This window comes from Channa argus, chromosome 18, assembly GCF_033026475.1.
Source record: "Channa argus isolate prfri chromosome 18, Channa argus male v1.0, whole genome shotgun sequence".
NCBI classification, from domain to species: Eukaryota; Metazoa; Chordata; class Actinopteri; order Anabantiformes; family Channidae; genus Channa; species Channa argus.
Window position 1 is genome coordinate 7,254,282 of NC_090214.1, and position 24,479 is coordinate 7,278,760.

The following is a 24,479-nucleotide window of genomic DNA, read 5'->3' on the forward strand; positions in this document are numbered from 1 at the left end:
TACAAGTGATTGCATTTTCCTGTAGCATGACCTTGATGTTCAAAGATTATTGTTTCTAACTGTACCGTAGTCTGTACAATGCAAGTTACAGGGGATCATGGTGAGACAATGCATATATTTCCTATGGCCTATTTATAAAATTTGGACAGCAGATGAAAAGGGCTTGTGGTCTTTTTCTTCAGCGGGATTGTTGTTTGAAGTTAAACTATGTTTTGTCTATGTTTGTATGTGCACCTCTTCTCCAGCTGTCCTATTTGAATTCTCAAAGCAACTGGGTTATCACACCAAACAGCCTCTGGGCGTATGGTGCAGACTAATAATGTATAGTGACAAAGGCATGTGACCTTCATGGCTGTGCAAAACAAACGTTCAGGCTACAAAGTGGCCCCATTTAGACATTTGAAACTGCTCAGTGGTAAAACAAACTAAAGTCAGAACCTCTAAGGTGTGTTACTGTGTGAATGTGGGACATGGCACTGCGAGTGTCCTCAGCAATATTTTTTTAGGCGAATCAATAGAGGCCACATCAAACATTGTATCTGGGCAGGGTTCACCTTTAGTGCCAACAGTAACCAGTAATTTTCTTTCTCTTCAAGTTCAGTTCAGTTGCGAATGAGCATTTCCCTAAAAGTACAGTTTGTGATAGGATATTAAAGAACAGGTTTACTTTTATAAATACAAAACTCACATGGGCAAATTTAAAGTGTAAGCGTAATCATTCCTTGTGTCTATATTGGCAAAAAACTAATGGTGACTTCACAGTAAAATCTTTTGAAAAACACATATCAGCTGTACACTAAATGTTAGTCTCCGTTTTCTTGTCACTTAGAGGAAGAGATTACATTTTCTGAAAACACAGGAAAGGATCTAACCCCTGAGAACTGATACAGGAAACAGCTAAGAAACAGTTTTAAGACAGACTTCAAAACTGGCATCAGTTGTTGCTGACAATATGTACCGATCCCAGTGTGTCAGGGTTGATGGCAACATCACCTCGGAGTTCTGTTCTGTTACTTTTCTGTACGCTGACATATGCAGAAGTCCCAAAATGACTAGATGATTCATCATTATGAGGGTGTTGCAGTGGAGAGGTTGTAGTCACAGATACGTGGTTTTTTGTTGGGTTCTTTTTGCTGAAATGCTTCTCAGCTTTCAAGAACAGACTGTAACACATATAGTAGAATGAAAGTAACTTAGATTTATATTTTTATTTTTTTCCTTTCACCTTTCAGATCAGGGTCACCACAGCAGATCATTATCTGCAGGTTGAATAACACAGTTTTTACACCAGGTGTTTCTACCGGGCTTGGACCAGCACTGCACAGCTGGGGATGGCTGTTGGGGGTTCGGTGTCTTGCCCAGAGACACTTCGACATATAGCCGGGACTGGGGATCAAACCACTGACCCTGTGGTCAGTAGACAACTTCCTTACAAACTGAGCTACCACCCAAAGTAACCACTTAGATGATTTTTGCTAAAAGGCATGGTTGGTGTTGATGTGTCAGCTGAGTGTCAGATGATGATGTTTTTGTAAATGTGGGAGTGTGTATGATAATGGCTGTGTGTACGAAAGGCAGGTTTTATGTTAAGGCGTCATTTATCTCACAAGCACAATAACAGCTCTATGTGTTTCTAAGGAAATACAGTTCGGCAGCAGCGCAAACTACATTCTCCAAAAAGACACACATCTCAAACAGAGTAAAAAAAAAAACAGAAAATCTTAACCTAAGTGAAAGATTATTCAGATTAATGTTGTAAAGCAACAAGTAGCGTGCCCCCCCAAATTCACACAGTTTGCTTTTTTTATGAGTTTGTGGAAGTACACCCATCTTTCACTTTAGTAAAAGTACAATTATCCGTCCATGCATCCATTATCTGTCATTTAGTGGTTACCAATCTATCTCAGGGCCAAAACAAAGAGATGTGAACAGACAACCATTCACACTCACATTCACATTTACAGGCATTTTAGAGTCACCAGGAAACCTAACATGCATGTCTTTGGACTGCTGGAAGAAATGAGAGTGACCAGAAGACACCCATGCAAGCGCTGGGAGAACATGTAAACTACACAAGAAAGGCCACAGAAAGAAAGGCCAGTTGTAAAAAAAAAAAAAAATTCCTGCATTAAAAATCCTAATAAAGTTAACAGTTATCAGCAGAATAAAATATTCAGTATTTTGGAAAACAGCGATAGTTTAAGTGCAGGCACCTGTATATACAAAGTATGTATATACATACTACAAAGTATGTGGTTCTATTCTACCACTCTACAGCAGAAAGCACTTGTGGGATGATCCAGTTTACTGTGGCAGCTACTTCCTCAGACTCTGCCAACTGTTGGTGGTTCCCCTTGGTTTGATAGTGACAGGCAGTTATTTGAAGCAGTATTTCACTATAACATATATCTGCTGATCTGGTTGATAAGTGTTATTCAAGTTTTGCTTTCTGCATCGCTTAGTTTCTATCTGTGTCAGTGTGTATAAAGGGGCAATACGTAGGTAGTATCACCAGACATTACGTAAACCACGACAAGTAAAGGAGAAGGCCCACGCAGACCACACCGGAACGTATGACATGACTGTCACTGTACAAAACGAAAGGAAGAGACAGAAAAAAATATGAGCACTTCTTCGAACACTGAGTAACTTTTTCTGAGATGGGCTAAACGGGTTTCAGCAAAGTACTTCCTTCCCCACTGCTGCTAACAGAGTATTTGTTGCCTTCATTGTGGTATTGCTACTTAGATAATCTGAACACTTTCTCCAATGCTGCATGTAGAAAGTCACACTACACATGTTATCGGTACTTGACTTCCGAAACTACTCAATAAAACATTTAAACTTTCAGGTGATCTGAATACGTCTTGGAACTGACTATTTTCATAGGCCTACTGTGGTATTTCTACATTTAAAAAAGATTCTACAACTGCTTGTAACAGACCACTTGCACACTGTGGTAGCCTGTTGCTACAAGTACTAGTGGGCTATTTCTAGCCTACAGCGTGGCACAGCTCCTGTCACTCAAATAAATTATGTGAGTACTCCCTCAACTGCAGCAGAGACACGAAGTTTAGGGTTTAGTTACGGTCTTGTGTCCTCGTTGCTGCATGCTGCAGCTGCAAGGCGGACACGCTTACGCAAATCAGGTGACCAATCAGCGTCCTCCTCCTCGAGAGGGGGCGGGAGTGTGTGCAACCCCGCTACAAATGCCCTGGGGAACAGTTTTTAGTCCGGCTCCTCAGACTGATTCAGGGGACCCACTCAGAGTTAATCGTTTTAACAGTAACCGCAAGCAAACAGCAGTCTCTCCAGATCTTTGCAGTGTGGAAACTTGAGAGGAGCGTACTTAACACCTCACACCGTTACTAACTTCTTGGTCGTGGTCATCCGTGAAAGAATCTTTAGTAAACTTCACACCGACGCGAAGAGAAAGCAGCGGTGGAATCACGCGTTCAGCTCACAGCCTGAAACTCTTTTTTTTTTTCAACTTCGTGCAAAGCTCCATCCATCCCGCAGGAGACTCCAGCCGCCACCTGCAGACATGATGCGAAAGTCCTGCGCGGTTTATGTGGTCGGGATCATGTGCGCCTTCCTGCTGGTTCTTGGGATTGGCCTATTTGTGGCACAGGTTTTCCGCACGATGATGTACAACCGCCTCAAGAAGGTAAAAACCCCCAACTCCAAGTGTATGTAGCAGAGGTTGGCTATGACTGATTCTGTCCTTCCCTCTTTGACTGTGCAAGCAGAAAATGAAAGAGAATATCGATAAAAGTTTACTCACATATGCTACTCTGCTGTGCTTGATTATATATGAGTAATTAATTATTAATTGCACAGTATTGCACAGTACCCAGGTCTGCTGCATTATAATTGATGATGACACTTCATGCCCAAATGACTGTTTCACTAGACCTGTAAATGTTGTATGCTGTTATGGCTGTTTATGATAATGGCAAAGTCAATTCTTTTAGTTTCCAAACATACGTGCTGAGGAAAAAGACTTAAATCTGCTAATGTGTGAAAAGACACATTTATTAAAGCGTTATAAGCTGCTATTATTGGCCTATTAGTATTACTTACAGATGCCTCATTTAATTAATAGTATTAAGAGTTATGATTTTTTTTTTTTTGTACTGACTAATCAGTTAACGAAAAGGTTGCATCAGTTCTATTTGGCTTTGACTTAAAATGTATGTAAAATGAAAGCAAGAATAAAACAAAGTTACTGACTAAATTCTAGGCATGTAAGTATTAGACTGGGGCGGGCGAAGGCTGGGTGAGATGCAAAATAAAATTCATATTTGTTTTATTCGTATCAGTCCATATCTCTGCACTGCTGTAAGTCTGTTTAATGAGTCTGGATCATAGAAGTTGCCTTTTCTTTGGTATGGTGAGATGCTATTACATGGGTGCTCTTATCATAGTAGTACAGAAACTGATGACGACATTTAATGGCACTATTACATGGGTGCTCCCTTCACTGTAGGTGTGATAAAAGTATTCGCATAAGGTTTAATGATAGAATATTGATTCCTAAAGTTGATATTTTATAACTTTTTTTCAGTATATCCAGTGTATGGAGTGGTTAATGACTTTTAAGTGTTTCAGGTAGGTTGGTACAATGTGTGAAATGTGTGAAATTTCTGCTTTATGAAAATTAGCTTTTACTTAAAAAAATAGTAATTAAAGAGTAAATTTGTTCATATAAGACTCATAGTCACATACACTGTGCCATAGATATTTACATTGGCAAAGATCCGTAGTTGTCCACATTAGGTTATCAAGAATGTGAGTCAGTGCAACTGGAAATGATTTTTGTTCTGTCAAACTTAAAAGAGTGTCCAGCTGCCATTACTAAACTTTAAGATGGAACTTGACAGTGAGAATTGACCAGCCACTGATTACAAGACTGTTGTGAGGGGTGTTAGGTGACTCTGGTTACTACCTCCTAGTGGCTCCAAAGATTGCATGTATGAAATGGATAGGGAGTCTATATTTATAGCTCATTATGATGCAGCCTCTATTGTGCTATAAGCATTTTCTGTTCCTCACAGTTAGTTTTAGTTCATCTTCCATTAATACACTATGTTAAGATACTTTGATTAGCACATTGTAGATCCAAAGTAATTCCTAATTACTGTAGGCCTAAAGGATATGAGAAATAATTAAATTTAATGGTTTAGGAGGAGTATTGTTAGGTATGCAGTATGTGTTAAGTGGGCTTCATTTTGTTTCATCAGGGTCTGTTCCACAAGGAGAAATGTGCTGGTCTAATAAAAAAAAGTTGTTCAATAATCTATGTCAACAATTGTTGCTGTTTGACCTTTTCAGTTTGCTTTTCCTCCTTGATGGACCAGGAAAGTAGGTAAACTTTTGCCAGAAATACCTGCCTTCCTTTGAAGTGTGGCTAAGTGCATATGCTGCTTGTTCACTGTAGGCTTGGGTTACTGTATCGAGGGGCATCACATCTTTCCCTTTTAACTCCACTATCGCCGTGTAGGCTACTTTACGAAGAGATGCTCAGAAGCACTTGGCCCAGTGATGCGTAGGCAGCCCAGCTGACCCACGGTGATGGGTGTTTACACCTCTCTGATTGTTTAAAATCTGTAGCATTTAAAAATATAACAATTGTTTTTAAAAACACCAGCTTCCTTTGCAGCTCTGCCGTTTTAAAAATCTCATCCATGTTAATTGCAACATTGATTTGAAAACAGCTAATTGCCATAAATCATTGTTCAACCGTGAAAGATCCCAGTAAAATGTTTTTCAATTAGCTTTAACTGAAAATGTGTTGGACATTTGTTTAAGGCAGCTCTCACGGTCAGTGTAGAAATGGTGGGACTACAATTACATTTGTACACCTAAATTCAGCAGCCACTGTTAGTTATTATCAAACGGCAGTGTATAATAAAATGCAGCTTGCAGGTTGTAGTCTATATTGACCGCTGCAAAAAGACAAACATCACTAAAGAATGGAATGGAAATGCAAACAAGAAGAAATTCAATAAGTAACTTGTTGGTTGAAGTGGCCTTTGTAGTCAGTGTCTGTACTGAGCCAAAGATTGTTTGTAATGAAAGGTGTTTCACTCTGTAATGTCAATTTAGAGTATGGATACTCTGACCCGGGCCAATGGTGACCCGTCGGTGCCCATGGGTGAAATTTTGAAGTCATGTGCTTCCAGCTTGGGTCTGGTATGGACATGTCATAGAATGTGCTTGTCGTGCTGGGCTGAATTTTGGTCACCGCAGGACACATGACTTTAGCCATGAACGTATGCATTAGAAAAGGTACAGGTGCTCCACTCATGCAAACAGCAAAAACAAAAGCAAGTTAAAAAACACCTTCGCCACTTTGACAACACATAAATGGAATACAGAAACATGCTGCAAATATAGAAGCACCGGAAGGAATTGCAGGTTGGAAAAGAGGACAATAAAGTGAATTTTCTTTAGCTTTGCTGCTGCATCACATTGTTTGGTTTGTGAGAGGAAGTACAGTGGATGTGACTTTATCACTGATGCTTGAATCTGATGGTTAACTAATGTAAACATCTATTTTCATCCTCTGCACACTGTCTAGTGTTGGTTGTATGATCTCAAATCCCATGGGCAGGGAAATCAGTGGACCACAAACACAAACACTGTTGTTTATAGGTACAAACATCAGTGACAAAAATCTGCAGTCAGTCTGTTTGGTGGCAACAGAGGAAGCATTTGCTCAGCGTTGGTTAATTTGCTGTGGACCCTTCTGTTATTTTTACCCCATTTGCAATAATGTACTACGTACTTTTAATGACTGTAACTTTCTATCCAGAGATTTCCCAGATTGCCAAATGTTCGGACTGTTTTAGTCATTTCAAAGCATTCCCAGAAGGTTCACTTCACTTTGATAACACCACAGCCAGGAAAATACTCGTCTCACATTCACTATTATCATATGGCACACCTTCATCCTTATTTTCATATCAAACCTGTCTCTCCATAACCGGTATCAGATGGCTTAGCACTAGATTAAGGAGTCAGGAGACATGTCCACAAAGCTTTTTTATGCTTAGAGTTTGTCTGAATGCTAAATATTATAGAAATTAGAGAAAAGTTGACTAAGGTAAAGACAAATGGCTGCAAAGAATCAACGTTAATGTTCATTAAAAGGGAATGAACCTTCAGCTATAGATAAAATTGTAAAGATGTTTGAAGTTTGTTGTGTCCATATTTCCAATGATTTGATGAAGTCGTGTCAGTGCACAAATTCAACACTTCTGTAGCCTAAACTAACTTAATTTTCTCTAATTTGGTTACCATGTAATACACAATAAATAAACTTGCCCGTAACTGATTGGATTTACATGCACAATGCTGACATATGGGTTCTTTTGCATTTGCACTTTTATCCAAAGCGACTTACAAGTGAGGTAGAAGGCAAACAAAAATCTAAGTCAAGGAGAAAGCAAAGTGCTATGAGATGAAGTAAAAGAAAGAACATATAAATTAAAATTTAAATGAATAGAAATGAATAGAAAGAGTTCTGTTTTCAGCAGTTTGACGACTCTGTAGGCAAGAGACAGAGCTTTGAATGTGATGCGGGCATCTACAGGACGCCAGTGCAGAGATCTGAAGAGTGGTTTGTCAGGCATACTGGAAACCAAGGCTTAAGCCTTATGACAGTCTGATGGGACTCTACAGGACTTAAGTTGATATTTCTTTACGTATTGGTTTTTGAGAATTCTTTTACAGACAGTAAAGGGCGCCTGTGGCACAGGAGGTGGAGCTGTTGTCCACCAATCCCGCAGTTGTTGGTTTGATCCCCGGCTCCTCTGGTTAAATGTCAAAGTGTTCTTGAGCAAGACACTGACACAGTTGCTCCTGGTGAGTGGAGGCCAGCTGCATAGCAGCTCCGCCATCAGTGTGAGTGCAAATGGGTGAATGAGGAGCAGTGCAAAGCGCTTTATGAGTGCAGACAACCATTTAAAGAGACTTGGGTGAGAGTTGAGTGGTGCTATGCTAGTTTAATCATTTTAGTTCTTCCATGGACCACATCCGCTGTTATTGTATATGGACATTTAACCTTTACATGAGTACACTACTTGGGTATTTAGGGGAAGGCTGATGAGCTTAATGGCGGGATAGTTGTGGGTGAGATGAGTTTATAAATGCTTTACTGAACAACTATTTGAACCACACTTTTCAGAATCTGCTTTGTATCTGCCTCTTTAAATACTTGATATGCTTATAGATGATGTGGTATGCAGTACAGATAAAAATTGTCAAAAATTCATTTGGGTGTGACTCACAAGCAGACACACAGTTGTTTGCAGCCTGACAGCATGATTTATTTCTGTCGTATCAAGTAACCCCCTTACCCCAGTTACACCATTGTGAGGGATCTCATTCCATGGAAACCCTCCCAGCAGTAGACTCTCTTTGTGTGCTAAGCCTCTTTCACACTACTAAGTTTATTGGGAAACCAGCTTGGTTGGCAACCCCTCAACCCCATTATGAGTCAAGCAGGGTCAGTGTGACATAAACTGCTGATGAGGTGATGGTGCAAAATGTCTCTGAACAGGATATTTGGTCATTTTGCATAAACCTGACTAGACATAGTGGCTAGCAGCCCATTGATGGCAGTGTCATAGGTTCCTTCAGCTTTATTCAGCAATTAGTCTAAAGAATTAAGCCACAAAAGGCCATGGGGCCATTAATTGGTTTTATCTCTTTGAAACCATTAATATACACACAAATAAAATGCTTCCCCACTGTACTGAACAATTTGTATTTATATTCAGGGGAAGATCTTCCACAACTTATTAAAGTTAAGGCTCATAATTGTTAACGTGGCCAACGTATTACAGTAGTTCTGAAATCATGTTGGTGGCTAACTACATGCTATAACAAAACTAACATGCTGATGTTTTAGCCTGTATGATATTAACCATGTAAGCTTAAACTCAAAGTACAGCCAAGCGATACAGTGAACAAACTAACTGGACAAATGGAAAGGTTGACTTCATGAAAAGTGAATGCAATTCATCCTGTAGGCAACGTGATTTTATGTGCCAGTTGTTGTTGAGATATTTTACTGAAAGCCACAATTATAAACCATTGTTCAACCAATAATCAAGCAAATACCAAAGTCAATAAGTAAGTCAGTAAGCTTCTAGAATTCATCCTTATCTCTACCAATTTCCAACCATTTCCTAGCAATCCGTTTTTGCAATTCATTCACTCACATGTTTATTAATCAAACAGTCCTACTTTAAGTGTGTTTGTGCAAACGGTTACTGCAGTGGGTGTAAACCTGATTGGAATGTAATGGGTTCAGTAACTGCAGGGTTGCATTATAGTTCAGCTGGTAGTGCTGTGTTACCGAGACAAACCCAAGTGTGGTGAATAGCTTCTTGCTGCACCTAGTGTTATTCACATATGTATTTGGCTCCCTCAACATCAAAGCAGTAGCAGTATGTGTATTTGTGTATTTGCCTGCAACATATGTTTTCATATAGGGAGTGGTGTCAAAATAGCAGTGTTAAGAACTGAGATAAGAGGGTCTCACTGTTCCTGTTTTCTATGTAGTATTTTATGTAGCGTGCAGGGAGGGTCACCATATTGATTGTTCAAAGCATGAAAGGACAACATAGAAAGACCATGCTCTCCCTTCCTCTATCTTAGGTGACAGCTTTATTGTCCTTGGCTACTCAGCTAAACTGTTTGTCTTTGAGCAAATAGAAGAGACTCTATAGGAGGTGGGGCTGTGCTCCCCTAAAATAATGAGTCTCGCTGGTGTGTTCGGCTTTTTTGAGAAGAGGCGTGTTGCATACTTCACTGAAATCTGACACAATTAGGCCAAACTGAGATTTTTTCTTGATGTGTTTTTAAAATAAATTAGATTTTTGTAAACACCATTTTTTCAATATCTGTGTTTACCAACAGCTCAAAAGTAAATCAGGACATTGTAGTCCAGAGGTGGCGATATCTGCTACGAGACATTTGTAGCACCACTATCTAATGAAACATGACAGTACAGATCCCAGCATTGTCAGGGCCTCATAAGGCCCGCTCCTGAGGAATGTGGCTCAGATCATTAGGGGCTCCATCCTGCACAGCCAATGGGTATCCAATCCTCTGCATCTCATGGTCTTCTGGCGGCTCTCTGCAAATGTTGCCCGTTGTCAGTGGCAACCCCTGACAATGGCACCGTGGAAGGGTCTCCCCTAATACGTGCATGTGTGCAGCCAGTGCACTTGTCTTACACTCAGACAGCAGCTTGCATCTAAGACCCCCCCGGCCCCCGCCCCCCACATCCCCCAGGGGATGTTTTTGTTCTCTGGGTTGTTTTTAAAAGGAACACATTGGGAAAACTCTAAATCCAAAACATGTATCACATGGACACGGAAAGACCTTTTTTTTTTTAACATTTTACATGGAATTTGGTCTAACAGCACTTCGAAACACTGCCGCTCACAAGTAGGGTTGTCACGATATGAAGCCCACTATTCTTAATACCAATTTGATACCACAAAAAATATTAAAACAATGTAATGAATGTAGAACCCCAATACTAAAAAAGTTGGAAATGTAAATGTAAATAAAAACAGAAAGCAATACTTTGCAAATCTCATCAACTCATATTTTAGTCACATTGGAACATAAACAACATATCAGATGTTGAAACTAAGAAGTTTTACCTTTTCATTGAACATATTAGCTCATTTTGAATTTGATGGCAGCAACTCATGTCAAAAAAGTTGGAACAGGGTGACCATTGTGTAGCATCTCCTCTTCCTTTACTAACTGGAAGTGAGGAGACCATTTGTTCTATTGGTGAAAGGTCTGGAATGCAGACAGGCCAGGTCAGCACCCAGACTCTTCTCCTGTGAAGCCATGCTGTTGTGATGGATGCAGTATGCGGTTTAGCATTGTCTTGCTGAAATATGCAAGGCCTTCCCTGAAAGAGACATTGTCTGGATGGGAGCATATGTTGCTCTAAAACCTCTATGTCCTTTTTAGCATTGATGGTGCCTTTTCAGATGTGCAAGCTGCCTACACCGGAGGAACTAATGCACCTCTATACAATCAGAGATGCAGGTTTTGAACTGTTTGCTGATAACAAGCTGGACAGTCCCTCTCTTCTCTAGTCCACAGAATATGGCGTCCATGGTTTCCATCTGATCACAGAAGAGTTTTCCATTTTGCTTCATTTTGTGCAACAATAAGATAAAAGGATCTGAATGCTTCCTAAGGTCAGATGACCTTCCATCGGCACAGCCCTAATCAAGCTTTAATTGTTTTTTAGTATATAATGTCTTTTTGTTTTACTGATATTGGACATCTGTCATTAGGCAGGAGGCGGGTACACCCTGGTCTCCAGTCTTTGTTAGGGCCAACAAAGAGTGGCATGCACAGACAGACAACCGTTCACACTCACACATTTGGCCGAATTAGAGTCACCAATTAACCTAACATCCATGTCTTTGAACTGTAGGAGAAACCCAGAGTGTAGCAAAGTGCCTAGAGGAACCCCACACAAGCACGGGGAGAACATGCACACTAATTCAAACCAGGGACCTTCTAGGTGTGAGGCAGCAGTGCCGCTGTATAATTTTGTGCTTTGATTTTAATTGAGATGTACACTTTATGTCACAACAGGAAATTGTTTTGGTAGAAGGCAGTCGTGTGTTTGAGTCATGGAAATCCCCTCCCCCTCCCGTCTACATGGAGTACTTCTTCTTCAATGTGACCAATTTGGACGAATTCCTTGCAGGGAAAAAGCCAGTGCTGAAGCAGGTTGGACCCTATACTTACAGGTATTATACTTTACACGTGTCGTGTATCTCCCATGAAACTTCTGTGTTTAGATACTTACGTATCATCGAATACCTCGTGCTGTGCTTGCACACTTTCACGTACTGTTGTCTGGATTGGTGTAGCAATGTGAACTGGATCTAGCAAAACAACAGGACCTGACTAACAAAAACACATAAACCTAAAAACTACAGAATATAACAGAACCAAATAAAACTGCAAGCACTAACCAGTAACAAAATACAAGGTTGAGACAAAAATGGGAAAACAGAGAAAGTCACTAGGAAGGTACCAGAGAGAAAGCTAAAGCAGAGTGTATACATACAAACCCGAAAAAAGAAGCCAGAGTAAACTATTAAAAGAAGTATGCAAACTACAGAGCAAGATAGAGAACACAATAAACCAAACTTCAGACCAGATATGAACACGCATCAGTCCTTCTAAACCAGAAGGCTGAGTGTTCCATCTGGGAAACAACTGTAAGAATCTAGCAGGGAGTTGGGTTTAATTTGGCTGGGGAACAGGTGAAAACAATCAGGAATTAATTATGGACTATAGGCAGGAAGTGGGATTGTGGGGACAACAAAAAAAAGCCTGGAAACAGGAAGTAGTGCCGAGGAAAACAGGGTGAGAGAGGAAACGAGAATGAGAGTCAGAGAGAGAGAGAGACAGATTTTATTTATTACACATTAAAAGCATAAGTTTCAATGTTTATAATCAGTAATTGCTATGTGCAGTTTTGTGTATATTAGTCACTTGGAATCACTCATTAAATATTAAGGCTCATCTATGTCTGCCACATAACCTAATCTCAAATTTATGTTGTGGTTTGTGTTGCTCATTTGGAATGCGGGAACAATTCTCGAAATCGTAATAAAATTAAAAAAATTAAAGAAAATCTCATGTCTTATGGTGTTGTTTGCAGGGAGTACAGGTACAAAGACAATGTGTCCATGGTAGAAAACAACACAATGGTGTCTGCATACAACGTCAAAAGCTTTGTGTTCCTGAGAGATAAATCTGGGGGAGATCCAGCTGTGGATGTCATCACCACTGTCAACATCCCTGCCTGGGTAAGTCATGAACTATAGGTCAGGCTAAAAAAAAGTGGAGGTCCAATTCTGGGAAAGCTGACTGTATTTTTTTGTAACTCTTATAATTTCCTTCTGCACTTTTTTTTCCTCAACCCCCACTTATTAATCTTCACGTCCTGCATTCTTTGCTGACCCTTCTGCTCTCTGATCCATTTCCTGTCTCTAGGCTGTAATGACTAAGGTGAAAGACAGTGTATTTAGGAGATCCATGGTGGCTATCTGGATGAACACTTATAAGTCCGAGTTATTCACCACCCGGACTGTGGATGAATTGCTGTGGGGCTATGTAGATCCTTTGCTGGTCCGCGTTGCTGCCAGCAATCCAGAGGTGGAAACGACATTTGGCCTCATGTACAAGGCATGTACAGGTTTACATGTAAACTGACAAACATCAGATGGATTTTGCTCATATTCCTTCATGGGGGCCAGTCACTCTTACAATCAGGGACAATCAGGTTTTTTCTATGGTAAATTGAGTTCTTTTCAAACTAATTTTAATAATTTGAATCTTTTGTTTGATTTAGAAAAATGGAACTAATGACGGAGAATTTATCTACCACACTGGGGTGCAGAACTACCTGGATTATGGACGGGTCAAAACATGGCAAGGTCAAAGGTAGTATAGACTCACACTCATGCTCTGTCTTCATGCACAGTGATGAAACTTCATTGCGTAACTTTAGATTGAAACATCTCAACATTCCCAAATCGGCTGGTTTTTGCCAATACTACCAAAGGCCTGTTTGCTTGCTTCTGGTCTGGGCTTTTGCTCTAGCACAGGGGAGGGGACTACAGGGCAGGACATCCTGATACTTTGAAAGCCTCAATAATGGCTTTAACTTATCTTACTTTTTCATCCCAGTTCCCCTAGAGCCCCCAATTATCCTTCCTACTACTGGGAAATGCTTTTTTCAACTTTGACTTTCAGATAAAATTGTTTGTGATCATCAAAATCTTTTCATTGTAATTTAAGGTTATTAAGATGAAGATCAAAGTAGGATGAAAACAGCTTATCCAACCATAAAAAAACAAAAATATTGTTGTCATTGTTTCTTTCTAAATACAGTATTTGAAAAACCCTATAAGGTCACTGTAATTATTCCCCAAAGAGATAAATTTTGTTGTTTTGCAGACAGCTGAGTTTCTGGTCGACTAACCAAAGCAACAGCATCAATGGATCAGATGGAAGTGCTTTCCATCCCCTGCTAGACAAGGAGGAACGCATTCAAATCTTCACTCCAGACCTCTGCAGGTACAGTTCAGCACCAGTGTGCCTTTTTGTGACATGAGAGACAAACCACCACACTTACAGTGGTTGCTGCTACTGTATTTTTTATTGGTGAGTGAAGAGATTATAATTAGAAAATAGCCCTGTAGTAATCTAGCAATGCTACTGGCATGACTCTGTCAGTGGCAATATTAGTCTATCCCACTTTGTTCCAGACTGAAGTATTTCAGCAGCTGTTCGGTCATTGTTAGGGAATTAGCAAATACCCATTGTACCCAGATGATGAATCCTACAGGAACGCCTTCAGAATCCAGTAATTTTTTTCTAGCACAACCAGCAACACACAATTTTAAACTGCTGAGTACTTTTTGATTAAAAAAGAAAAGTATAACCCCTCATCCAAGGCAAAATGTCAAATTCCATACACTCAAGTGAATGATTAAAAATTAATGTGGGTGCATTTACAAAATCTACTGTTAAGAGCAGATTTGCCTTCCTTGAATGTCATGACACACAGTGAGCTACTGGAACAGAAGACCTCTGAGTTGGACTGCTGGGAGACTTTATTTAGGATATATTAAGCCAGCATATTATTGTTTTGAATTAAACTTCTTTTAATGTATGAGGGCTAAAATGTTACTAAATCTAAATTCAGTGTTTTTGTTGTTGTTGTTTTTTTTTTTTTTTTTTTGTAAAATTAGCTTCATGACTAAATACTGCACATATAAAGCTAGTGACATTTGACAGCACTGGTTAGCACACTAACACACTAGTTTGTGTGATGTGTTGCATGGGTTTAAAAACATCTTCTATAGAATTAAATACTGCAGTCAGGTAGAGACGAAGTCATGCTGTTGTTTAAATATGGGCATGGTTGCACACAATTCGAAAGTGTGAAAGATATTGTGTAAATCCCAATGAAAGCCTCTTGCTTTTGGGTTTCACAGTAACAGTGAGAAGAAGTATGTAAAGTCAGGTCAGGAGTAGTTTACCATTACCACACAGCTTTGAATAGAAATTTGTGGTGAGATACCATCTGTGATGCTGCTCTTTGCAATGAGCTCAACCTCAACTGAAGTGTTGCCATGGCTTCTGTTTACATTGTGTGAAAGCAGAAGCTCACAAGAAAGATAATCTGTTTTTGGTGAGGGATGATTGAGTTCAGATCTGTTTGCTGGTGGTTGTCCTTTTGAATCCTACACAAGCACAAACGTGAACAATGGCGCTGGTGTTACTGCCTTTGTCTGTGCATGTGCGTTAGTGAAAAACGGAGGCTTCACTCTTATTGTTAGATAAATATGAGATTACTGTTCGTCCCACTCAAAGATTGTATTACAGCTTTTGTCATCACAGTCAAGAAGTCTGTCAGAGATTTGCATTCTGCCAATTGTCAATGTTACCTAAGATCCCACATAAGACATTTTAGCAGGACGGTGTGATTAGGACTTTAAAGTTATGGTTATGATGTCTAAATCTGAGACATGACCTAAACAAAAAATGTTCTCAACTTAACTCAGGTCTCCACAGAACAGGCCAAGGTCTTTCATATCTGGTATGGTATGTTTGCAGGCCTTGAATCCCATGGATTGTTATCATAACATCCTGATCACTTACAAACAGCGCTACAGGTGACCTCTGTCTTTCCTCCAAGGCTTTACTGCATATACTATGAAAAACTAACTGGCAGTTTCCAGGAAACGTTTTATGGAAAGGCTCGAGTGAAGGAGAATGTTGGTCTGGAGTACAATGAAGACGGAAGAGATTTGTTAAAGTGACATGCTGTAATAGCATCAGTTTTTAAAAAAAATATGGATATGGTATTAACCAGCTGGAACAACAAGTTTAATTAATTTTCCATGTCACATGGCCTGTGCGCATCCGTCCAATTCTATTTTTTTCTTGCAGTTACCTCTGCCAGACTCTGCTAATTCCCGTGAGGACATAAACATTTCTGGAGGATCCTCTTGAGGGGTGTCTCTACTTCTCACGCGCTGACTGGCTGATGAATGACTTCAGCCTTGGGGTGTAATTTCTCGAACACAGAGCTTGAGCTGTTGCAACATAAAAGTGCCATCCCACGGATAAGACTGTGTTCTTGTCTTTGCAATTTATACATTGAGAGCTTCTGAATTGCCTTGACCTAAAAATACAACAAGCTCCTGAAGGACATATTCCGCTTTTTGTTAAGCATGGAAAGAACCTGTTGTAACATGTCTGTACCTTTGTGCTGATTGGACCTGTGTCAAACACCCCTTTCCCACATGTTTACAAAACACTTTCACCTACTTAATCATTTCCTGGGGACCTTGTTGTGGCTTTTTTTGGTATTGTGACTAAAGGGAAGACACCCTTCCACTCCCTATCCCTATCCTGTTTTTTTATCATAATCTGGAAAGGAAATGTTCCATTAGAACTTAAGTTTGTTACCTTTGACACACATATAGACTTTTTTAAGAGCAGTGTTTAAATTACGTCTTGCATGGATCTGGAGGGGAAATGTCTGACCTGACTTTGGTACTGATCTTTTGGTCCTGTGACAGATAGCTGAGCCACAAAAACCTCAAGATTTCTGATGGATTTTGAACATGTTAAATTGTTTCCTAAAGGCAGCACCTCTTATTTAAAATGTCTATTTGATTTGAGTTAGTTCTGTAAAAAGGGATACGATAAAGAGGACACACGTCTGTGCCTCGACTTTGCTGAAAGTTGTAACACGCAGATTTAAAAATATTTTTACACCGGTAGTAGAAGTGTCTCATGTCAGCTGATATGTTGTTCCAAATTATGTGTCTCACACGCTGAAAGAATTGAAGACCAGAAGAACTGCATCACGCTTTAGTTGATCTGAGATTAGGTTTCTCATACCCAGCAGTACAAGGCAGAGCCTTTCAGTCCTGCTCTAGTGAAGAAGAACTTAAGGCTTTTTACTCGGCTTCTCTCACAGAGGTCGAGGGAAAGGTCTTTACAGTATTGTTGCACAATTGGTGGGCTGGGTAGCAAAGGGCCGCATCCTCCCGACCAGTTGGCACACACTGTATAGACTCCTTTGTTCTCACTGAAAATCGTAGAAATTCTCTAGACAGGACAGAACTGCTGCTAGCAGTAATTCAATTAGAAGCTGTAAAAACACAACATTGAAATATAATTGAAGATGTACATTTTGTCCAGTCCGTTGACAAAAGCAAGGTCAAGACAAAAGAAAATGCTTCGCTATTCAGTTCACTATGTGGAGTAAATGTCAAGGCTTTGTTTCAACAGGATTTACCACAAGGGTGAAGTTAGAAGAAATCCACCGACGTTTTTGTCATTGGTGGCCAGTGCTTGTTCCTTTAGGGTGTCTCAGCAGGACAAATCGTGTTTCCGACCGTGTTTTTTCAGCCGTTATTTGACCAGGGAACTCCCAACGAAAGACATTTTTGTAAGGGAGAAGTTTCAGACAAGAAAAATCAACATACTGTTAATTAAAAATAAATCATACAATAACAATGTCAAGCACAACGTACTTGCAATGTGAATGTGAGTCATTCACTGTAAATTCTCTGCTTCTTCTTCTGCAAACGTACATAGTCGTGCAGAAACATGAAAGGTTTCCTTTCCCCTTTACACTGAGAAGACACAGCAGACATGTGTCTTATGATCTTAGATTATAACTGAAACATGAACTTCAAAAACATGAAGTTTTTTTCCCGTAAATGAAGAAGGTTCGTCTGGGAAAGCTTCAAATGGCGCATAGAGAAAGCGGACTTTAATTTCAAACTGTAATGTGATTTTCTTGCTTTCTCCTTTCTCCAGGTCGATCTACATGGAGTTTGAGAAAGATGTGCAGGTGAAAGGGATCCCAGCCTACCGCTTCACACCACCGCGATCTGTTCTGGCCAGCAAAGAGGAGAACCCAGCTAATGAGGGTTTCTGCGTCACCCCTAAGGAGTGCCTGGGAACTGGCCTTCTGAAAGTCAGCCCCTGTCGGAAGGGTAATGTCACCCACATGCTTTGCTCTTTCACACACCATCTCTCAATTCACTCATTTCTGCTTTCATGGCTTCTCACATATTTTCAAAATTTTTCTGTTTTTCTCTTCCCCTTGTCTCGCGTTAGCTGACCATTCCACACAAAGCCTTTGTCATCGCTCTCTGACCTTTAATACAACACAAAACTTCCTCCCTATGACCTTTGATTTTATTGCTCTGTTCTTTCTGCTTTAGACCCAGCACACTTTACATTTTTGAACCCTTACCCACAACACAGGAAATCAGTTGAGTCCTCATTTAATTTTATTTCCAGCTGTCACCAGTATTGGTAATACCCTCTAAATGCCCCATGTGACACAGCTCTCTAGCTCTCCCCAAACCTCAGGGACCATCTGACTATGACCGGCCCAGTAGCTGTGAGGGCGGTAAGCCCTGTCACCTGATTCCTACCAGGCATTACCTCAATGCCTCTGTTAACTGCACAGTTATTCCCAATCATTATCTGTGGGAAAAGCTGTAACAATAGTGCTGTTATTAACAAGTTTACTACAAATAATATACCGTGTGTGCTTGTTTTAAAAAAAAAAACAGTTTAATAAAAGTAAACGTGAACACTTCAATTTGCATTATGTGAGCACATTTAAAAACTAATTTTAAGTCCAAACTGCCAAATGCAGAACATAATGAGTGGATTAAACACAGACATATGATTTTCAGCATGCCCTAAAATGAACAAAATCAAAGGCTGTACTAAAACTACAGAGCCAAGTCAACCTGCAAAAACAAATAGAAGGCCTCTGAGGTCATACGGTGGCACACATTTTATTTAGTAGCAACCGAGGTTAGGCGGCTCCAAAAGAGTAAGTAAGGAATTAGTCAAGCGCTTAATGGTGCTTATACTCTATGTGTACTACTACAAATATGTGTGAATGCGCGTGTTTGTGCTAAAGTGACCTTGTATGTTGTCACGGGAACGGCCTCTCAGGTGACTGTGGGCGTCCAGTGTTTTCGTCAAGCAACTGTTGCCAGACACAAGAGCAGGAAAACTTTCACCTCTGCCCCACTTCATCAGCACCTCTAACCGGGCCACCATCTGACCTTGTTGCTGCTCAGACACAGGTGGTTCCTTCACAGCCACAGGCCCTCTACCTCAAGCATGATCTTTTTCAAATATTCACAAGTCGAACAAAATCATGAACGAATCACGTCATTTGCTGCTTTCACTTGGCCTATAGTTCTTTATTGTAGGGATATAATAAGTCCTGCTGACAATATGAGGAAGGAACTCAGCATGGCTAACACGATTCTTTCCTTTGATATCAGATACAGTGATTAAATAACAAGCCATGTGGTGGTCTATTAATATACTACATTTACACTATCATGGTTGATTTGTTTTCTTTAGAATATTGACCTTGAGTAACATGTTTCTGCAGCGGAGGCCAGATTAGTGACCCTCTTTGAGCACTGCTGTTTGTTACGTCCTGATAAGATCTTGCATCAAACAACAGGAACAAAGTTTTATGTCATGCCAACATGGTGTTACCTGTTGGTCAGTCTGTGAAAGGAAGGACTGATATTCATGTTGAAAATAAAGCAACTACTTTTAAGATATATTTTAAGATATAAGATATATATTTAAGATATATATAACCATCATCGTATTAGTGTGTGTATGTGTGTTGTGTGATGTGTTTTGTCATAAAGATCGCTACTAATTAGTGCATAAATGAGCCAAATGAGTAATGCCTTGTTATGGAGACATGTGGCAACTGAAGTGGCTCTTTAAGTCTCATTAAACCATATTTGGAGATGTGGAAACACTGTGTCGCACAGCATGAAGCTTTGACATTTACTCCAGTAAATGAAGTGAAGAAAGGAGGACTGCTTTGGTTTTCATAGATTTTATGACATATGCTGTGCTTTTCCTATTAATTTATTATTTTGTTTCACCCCACTCCTTTCCTCTCCTCCCCTTCCCTACCATAGGTGCCCCAGTTGTTGCCTCCTTTCCTCACTTCTATCTTGCAGAAGATAAATATGTGGCTGCCATTGAGGGAATGGACCCTCAAACACAGCATCACCAAACATTCCTGGACCTTAACCCAGTAAGCCACCAGCACACAGTTTATCAGTTTGTCAGACAGTTTGTGTCTGTCAGTCAGGCAAGAAAGCATTTTAGTACTATGTGTGATGAAGGAATGCCACGATACATTACGATGTACTGCCACACCACCTAGTGGAGAGTAAGTAGTAGTACATGCATGTGAATGATCCTCACAGTACTCGGTCATAGACATGTATCTAAGTACATGCACATACTCCGATACTGTACACATTTAAGTTGCTTGTTCTTGTATTTCCTTTTTATACTACTTTATATTTTGATTCAATTAGAGACATATGAGCCTTTTACTTCACTATATTTTTTTGCAAACTGAAGTTACTGTATGATGATTTAGAAGCAAACAAATATATAACGTCATAGTAAATAGGTGAAAATTATATTTCCACTACTATGATTGTTTTATTATATTATTTATCATGTTTCTGTAGTTGTTAGGGTACTTTCAGGTTGAATTTGATAACAATGGTTTCTTATTTTTTAAGACTCTTTTTGATTTGCATTTTCTTTGTGGACACAATAAAGTAACATTACAGCCGAAAACAGTACCAGAATAATATACAACAAATATTGTGTATTTTACAAACTGAATATACTTTCATTTGACTCTATGTGAACTACCTATAACAGCATTATTTCACCCTTAATACACATGAATGGATTACTGATAATAATTTAATAACTTATTTTAATAACGTATTTTAAATTAATTTACATCTCAGCACTTTTGTACTTTTGTTGAGTAATTTTACACTGTTTTGTAAAGGTCACAGAACTAATTGTGTTGTCTTAACTATTTTTTTTTCTCACAGACCACTGGAGTGATCGTACGTGCCAACAAGAGGGCACAGATAAATGTCTTGCTCAGCAGAATTCTCGGATTTCCGTGAGTATCCACAAACACTATTATCGTACAGTTGTGCTGCATGTGTGTCTGCACTGTTTTTGATCCTTTTTCACTGTTTTCACTTCATCTTTTCATTGTATTTGACACAGGAAAACTAAAGGAATCAATGAGACAGTCTTTCCCGTCATGTTCCTCAATGAGGTATGAAGCATTAACACATTTTCAGTGAATATTCCCAAAATGAATTTACAGAATTTACAGTCCTGGAGAGTGTTGGACCAACATTTTAAAAAGGAACCTCTTTGTGTAAAGCATTGGGAAACAGCTTTAAACAACAAAAACCAGGACTCATTTGCTAGAAATATTTTCTGTAGATATGATTGGGGTACAGACTTTCCTTTCTCTAACACATCTGTTGCTTTGGCTTTTAATCCTTTTCAGAGTGTAGTGATTGATGATGCATCTGCGGCGAGAGTCCAGAAGCTGCTGCTCATTGTTAATCTTGTGTCCAACTTCCCCCTGATCATCGTGGGACTTGGTGGGATTTTGCTCATAATCTTCATCATTCTTTTAGCCCGAGGCCGTGACCAGGAGGTACGACACCGCTTCTTACCTCGTTTTACTCTAAATGCATATACTTTACCTGCTTTGTCCTAATAAGTAATAAGTCATAGTCTTTGGGTAATTTGTTCAGTTGCCTAACCACACATGCATTGTGCATGTATTTATTGTGCAGAATGAAGTTAAGCGCATTGTGTTTACCAAGCCTTCCTATACTGTAAGTTTTCATGGTTATTTCACGACTTTGCTTCATTTTTCTGCATTGTTTTGCTTTATTTAACCTTCTGTGTTAATGTATTCAGTATTGGTCATGTGTCTGATTTTAACACATTAATAGATTGTATTAATAATAAATCCATAAGAACTATATCACTAATTTCATTGGCAATGTAAGTAGGACATACATCATTTTGGGTTGTATCTCCATGAAGCAGAAGACCACAAGGCTCTAATGCTGTTTTTTATCCTCCATCTCCAACTACAGAGCTCCACGGAAGATGAAACTTCGTACTCTCCAGTCAGTGACAAGGAAAAAGATGATCCCCAAAATGGAACCTTTATTGGTTTGACACCTAAAATCGACCCACAAGCTTGAGGGGGCCCGAGGGAATGGTTTGACGGACGCTTTGTAAACAGACAATCTTCAGAATTACAAATAGGGATTTGGGATTTTGGGAGGGAAAAAAATACCACAGAAAATTGTCAACATCTCCTTCATAATTGGAAACCTGTTTTTGTTGTTACAATTGTTACGCTTAGACCAGATCTGAGGGATATGATTGAGCTTTCAGGGTTTATGCTGTTTTTGTAGAAAGACATTCTTTTGAAAACTCGGTGGTTTTTCATGTCAAATTTCTGACAGCAGATTACAGTTTAGCACAAATTGTGTGGCTAGGAAACAAACAAAACACAGCTTTTACCATGACATAAATTAGAATTTAATGCTGTGGCCTCACCTCGGTCTCTGATTATATTTTTGCTTTGCTTTAAAGGTCACTTCTTTTAGTTTTTACTGACTGATTACCACCTAACAGCATAGAGGGTGATATGGGACCAGGGTTATGAAATCCATAAACTGTGAGTTTTTAGATAAAATACATCGCTCTCAGGGGGTCTCTGCTAAGATATTTTCAAACATTGTCCAAGCAGAATAGAGGAGCACAACATACAGCAAATCATTTAAATCACTTCAGTATTATTGTGTTTCATTTGCATTTCTTCCTAAACTAAATACATACGCTGCAACAGACAACAGTGAAAGAAGTGTTGAACTGCTTACATTCCTCTCAGCCTATGAGAGGAATGAATGTCAGACAATAACACTGTATATTTTTGGATACATGTAAATTAAGACATTCTTCTCGTGTTTTTGTAAATTTTAGTGTAGAAATGTTTAAATGAGGAACATCTTAACTCAGAGCTTCACAAATGTCTTTGTGTGCCATATTGAGCGATACCTTTATCATCAAAAACCCTGAATATGACAGGATACAGTACTGACTTGCTTTTGCACAGCATAACTGCGTATACTAACTACCATCACCATATCAAAATATAGTTCCCATTATTAGAGAGTGTGCAAATGCACATTTTTCATACTGTTGTTAGGGCCCTTACTACCAGACACCAGAACACATTTTTTAGTGTTTTGTGAAAAAATGGTATAGTTGTTTAAAAGCATAACTTTTAATGATTTTTTTTGTCCTTTTATTGTTTTCACATATTTTGTTTAAAAAAAAAACATTATGCCATACCAACAAATCTACTCTCAAGTGCATGTTGTTTTATTTCAGCTACCAAACAAAACATCTTGTTTTGTTGTAAGAGTATGAATATGTTTTGAATAAGAATGAATAAGAGGTTTTTGCTTAGCTGGCAAGGTCAAAGTGCACTTTCAAAACACTCTGCTTGAATCATATTGTTGCTTTTCTCGCGCAAGGCTGGCTAAAATGTTCAGTTTCAGGTGTCATTTAATGTAATATAGAAAATGCTGCAGAATTACTTTGATTGAATTGTGATAAACTCTACATTTGTTAATGCTCTTATTTTTTGTTGTAAAGTTTTGATAAGGATGAATGAGTTTTTTCACCTCTTTATTACATGCACTGTAATATTCAGCAATAAATTTAGTGGAGTATTGGAGAAGCTGGACTGTGTTCCCTTTAGAAATTTAATTGGATTTTAGTCTTTGTTTGACGTATACTTTAAATCAGTTATGTCCAATAAGAAACCTAAATGAAAATAGAGAGGATTCAGAGAGAGTACTTAATATAGTTCTGAGAGTTTGAATAAATGGGTAAATCAATCATTTTTTTGTTGCATGGCAAATACAGTATTACACAATATTAGTGTAGTTGATAAAGATGATAAACTATTTTATAACACTGATAAAACCAAAACACAGAAAACACTGTACTTAGGGATACTTTGTGCCATACTTTACAGATTGTACTTTCAAAATGTCTTGATATAACTACAAATTCTTCTAATTGTCATCTTGTTTTGAAATGTTGATTGCTAATACTGTTTTTACTGTGTACACAAAAATAAAAGTAGTTTGTGTCTTCTTTTTTTCATTTGTTTGCTCCTTGTTTTAGGGAAGAACTGTAGAAGTTTGAGGTTCATCCCACAAACTGAATGAATGGAAAAACAAACAGACTTGCTATTAACAGGATGATTTTGATTTCTTACTACAAGACGTACTACTTTTAAAAAAAACTGAAATACTTGTAATACTATTGTAGTACTATTGTAAGTTTATTTTATACAAATATGATTTAATTTGGACAATGTTTTAGACTATTATTTGTTTAATGCCACCACAAAAACACAAATGTGGATGACATTTGCTTAC

The 24,479-nt window shown here is 38.9% G+C and overlaps 1 protein-coding gene across 2 annotated transcripts; it reads left to right on the plus strand.

The window, feature by feature from the left end:
• The first annotated feature begins 3,221 nt into the window (after nt 1-3,221).
• On the plus strand, nt 3,222-24,191 carry LOC137103382 (lysosome membrane protein 2-like). 2 transcript variants are annotated; one of them, XM_067483677.1, is made up of 13 exons: nt 3,222-3,667; nt 11,647-11,804; nt 12,728-12,875; nt 13,063-13,254; nt 13,421-13,512; nt 14,029-14,148; nt 17,917-18,095; nt 20,082-20,200; nt 21,030-21,103; nt 21,214-21,265; nt 21,506-21,658; nt 21,801-21,842; nt 22,110-24,191. In XM_067483677.1, the coding sequence occupies exons 1-13, from the start codon at nt 3,545-3,547 to the stop codon at nt 22,218-22,220; spliced, it is 1,563 nt and encodes a 520-aa protein (XP_067339778.1). In that variant the 5' UTR covers nt 3,222-3,544; the 3' UTR covers nt 22,221-24,191. The 2 variants fall into 2 exon arrangements, with proteins under 2 accessions (XP_067339778.1, XP_067339779.1); XM_067483678.1 differs by lacking the exon at nt 21,801-21,842.
• The last annotated feature ends 288 nt before the right edge of the window (nt 24,192-24,479 follow it).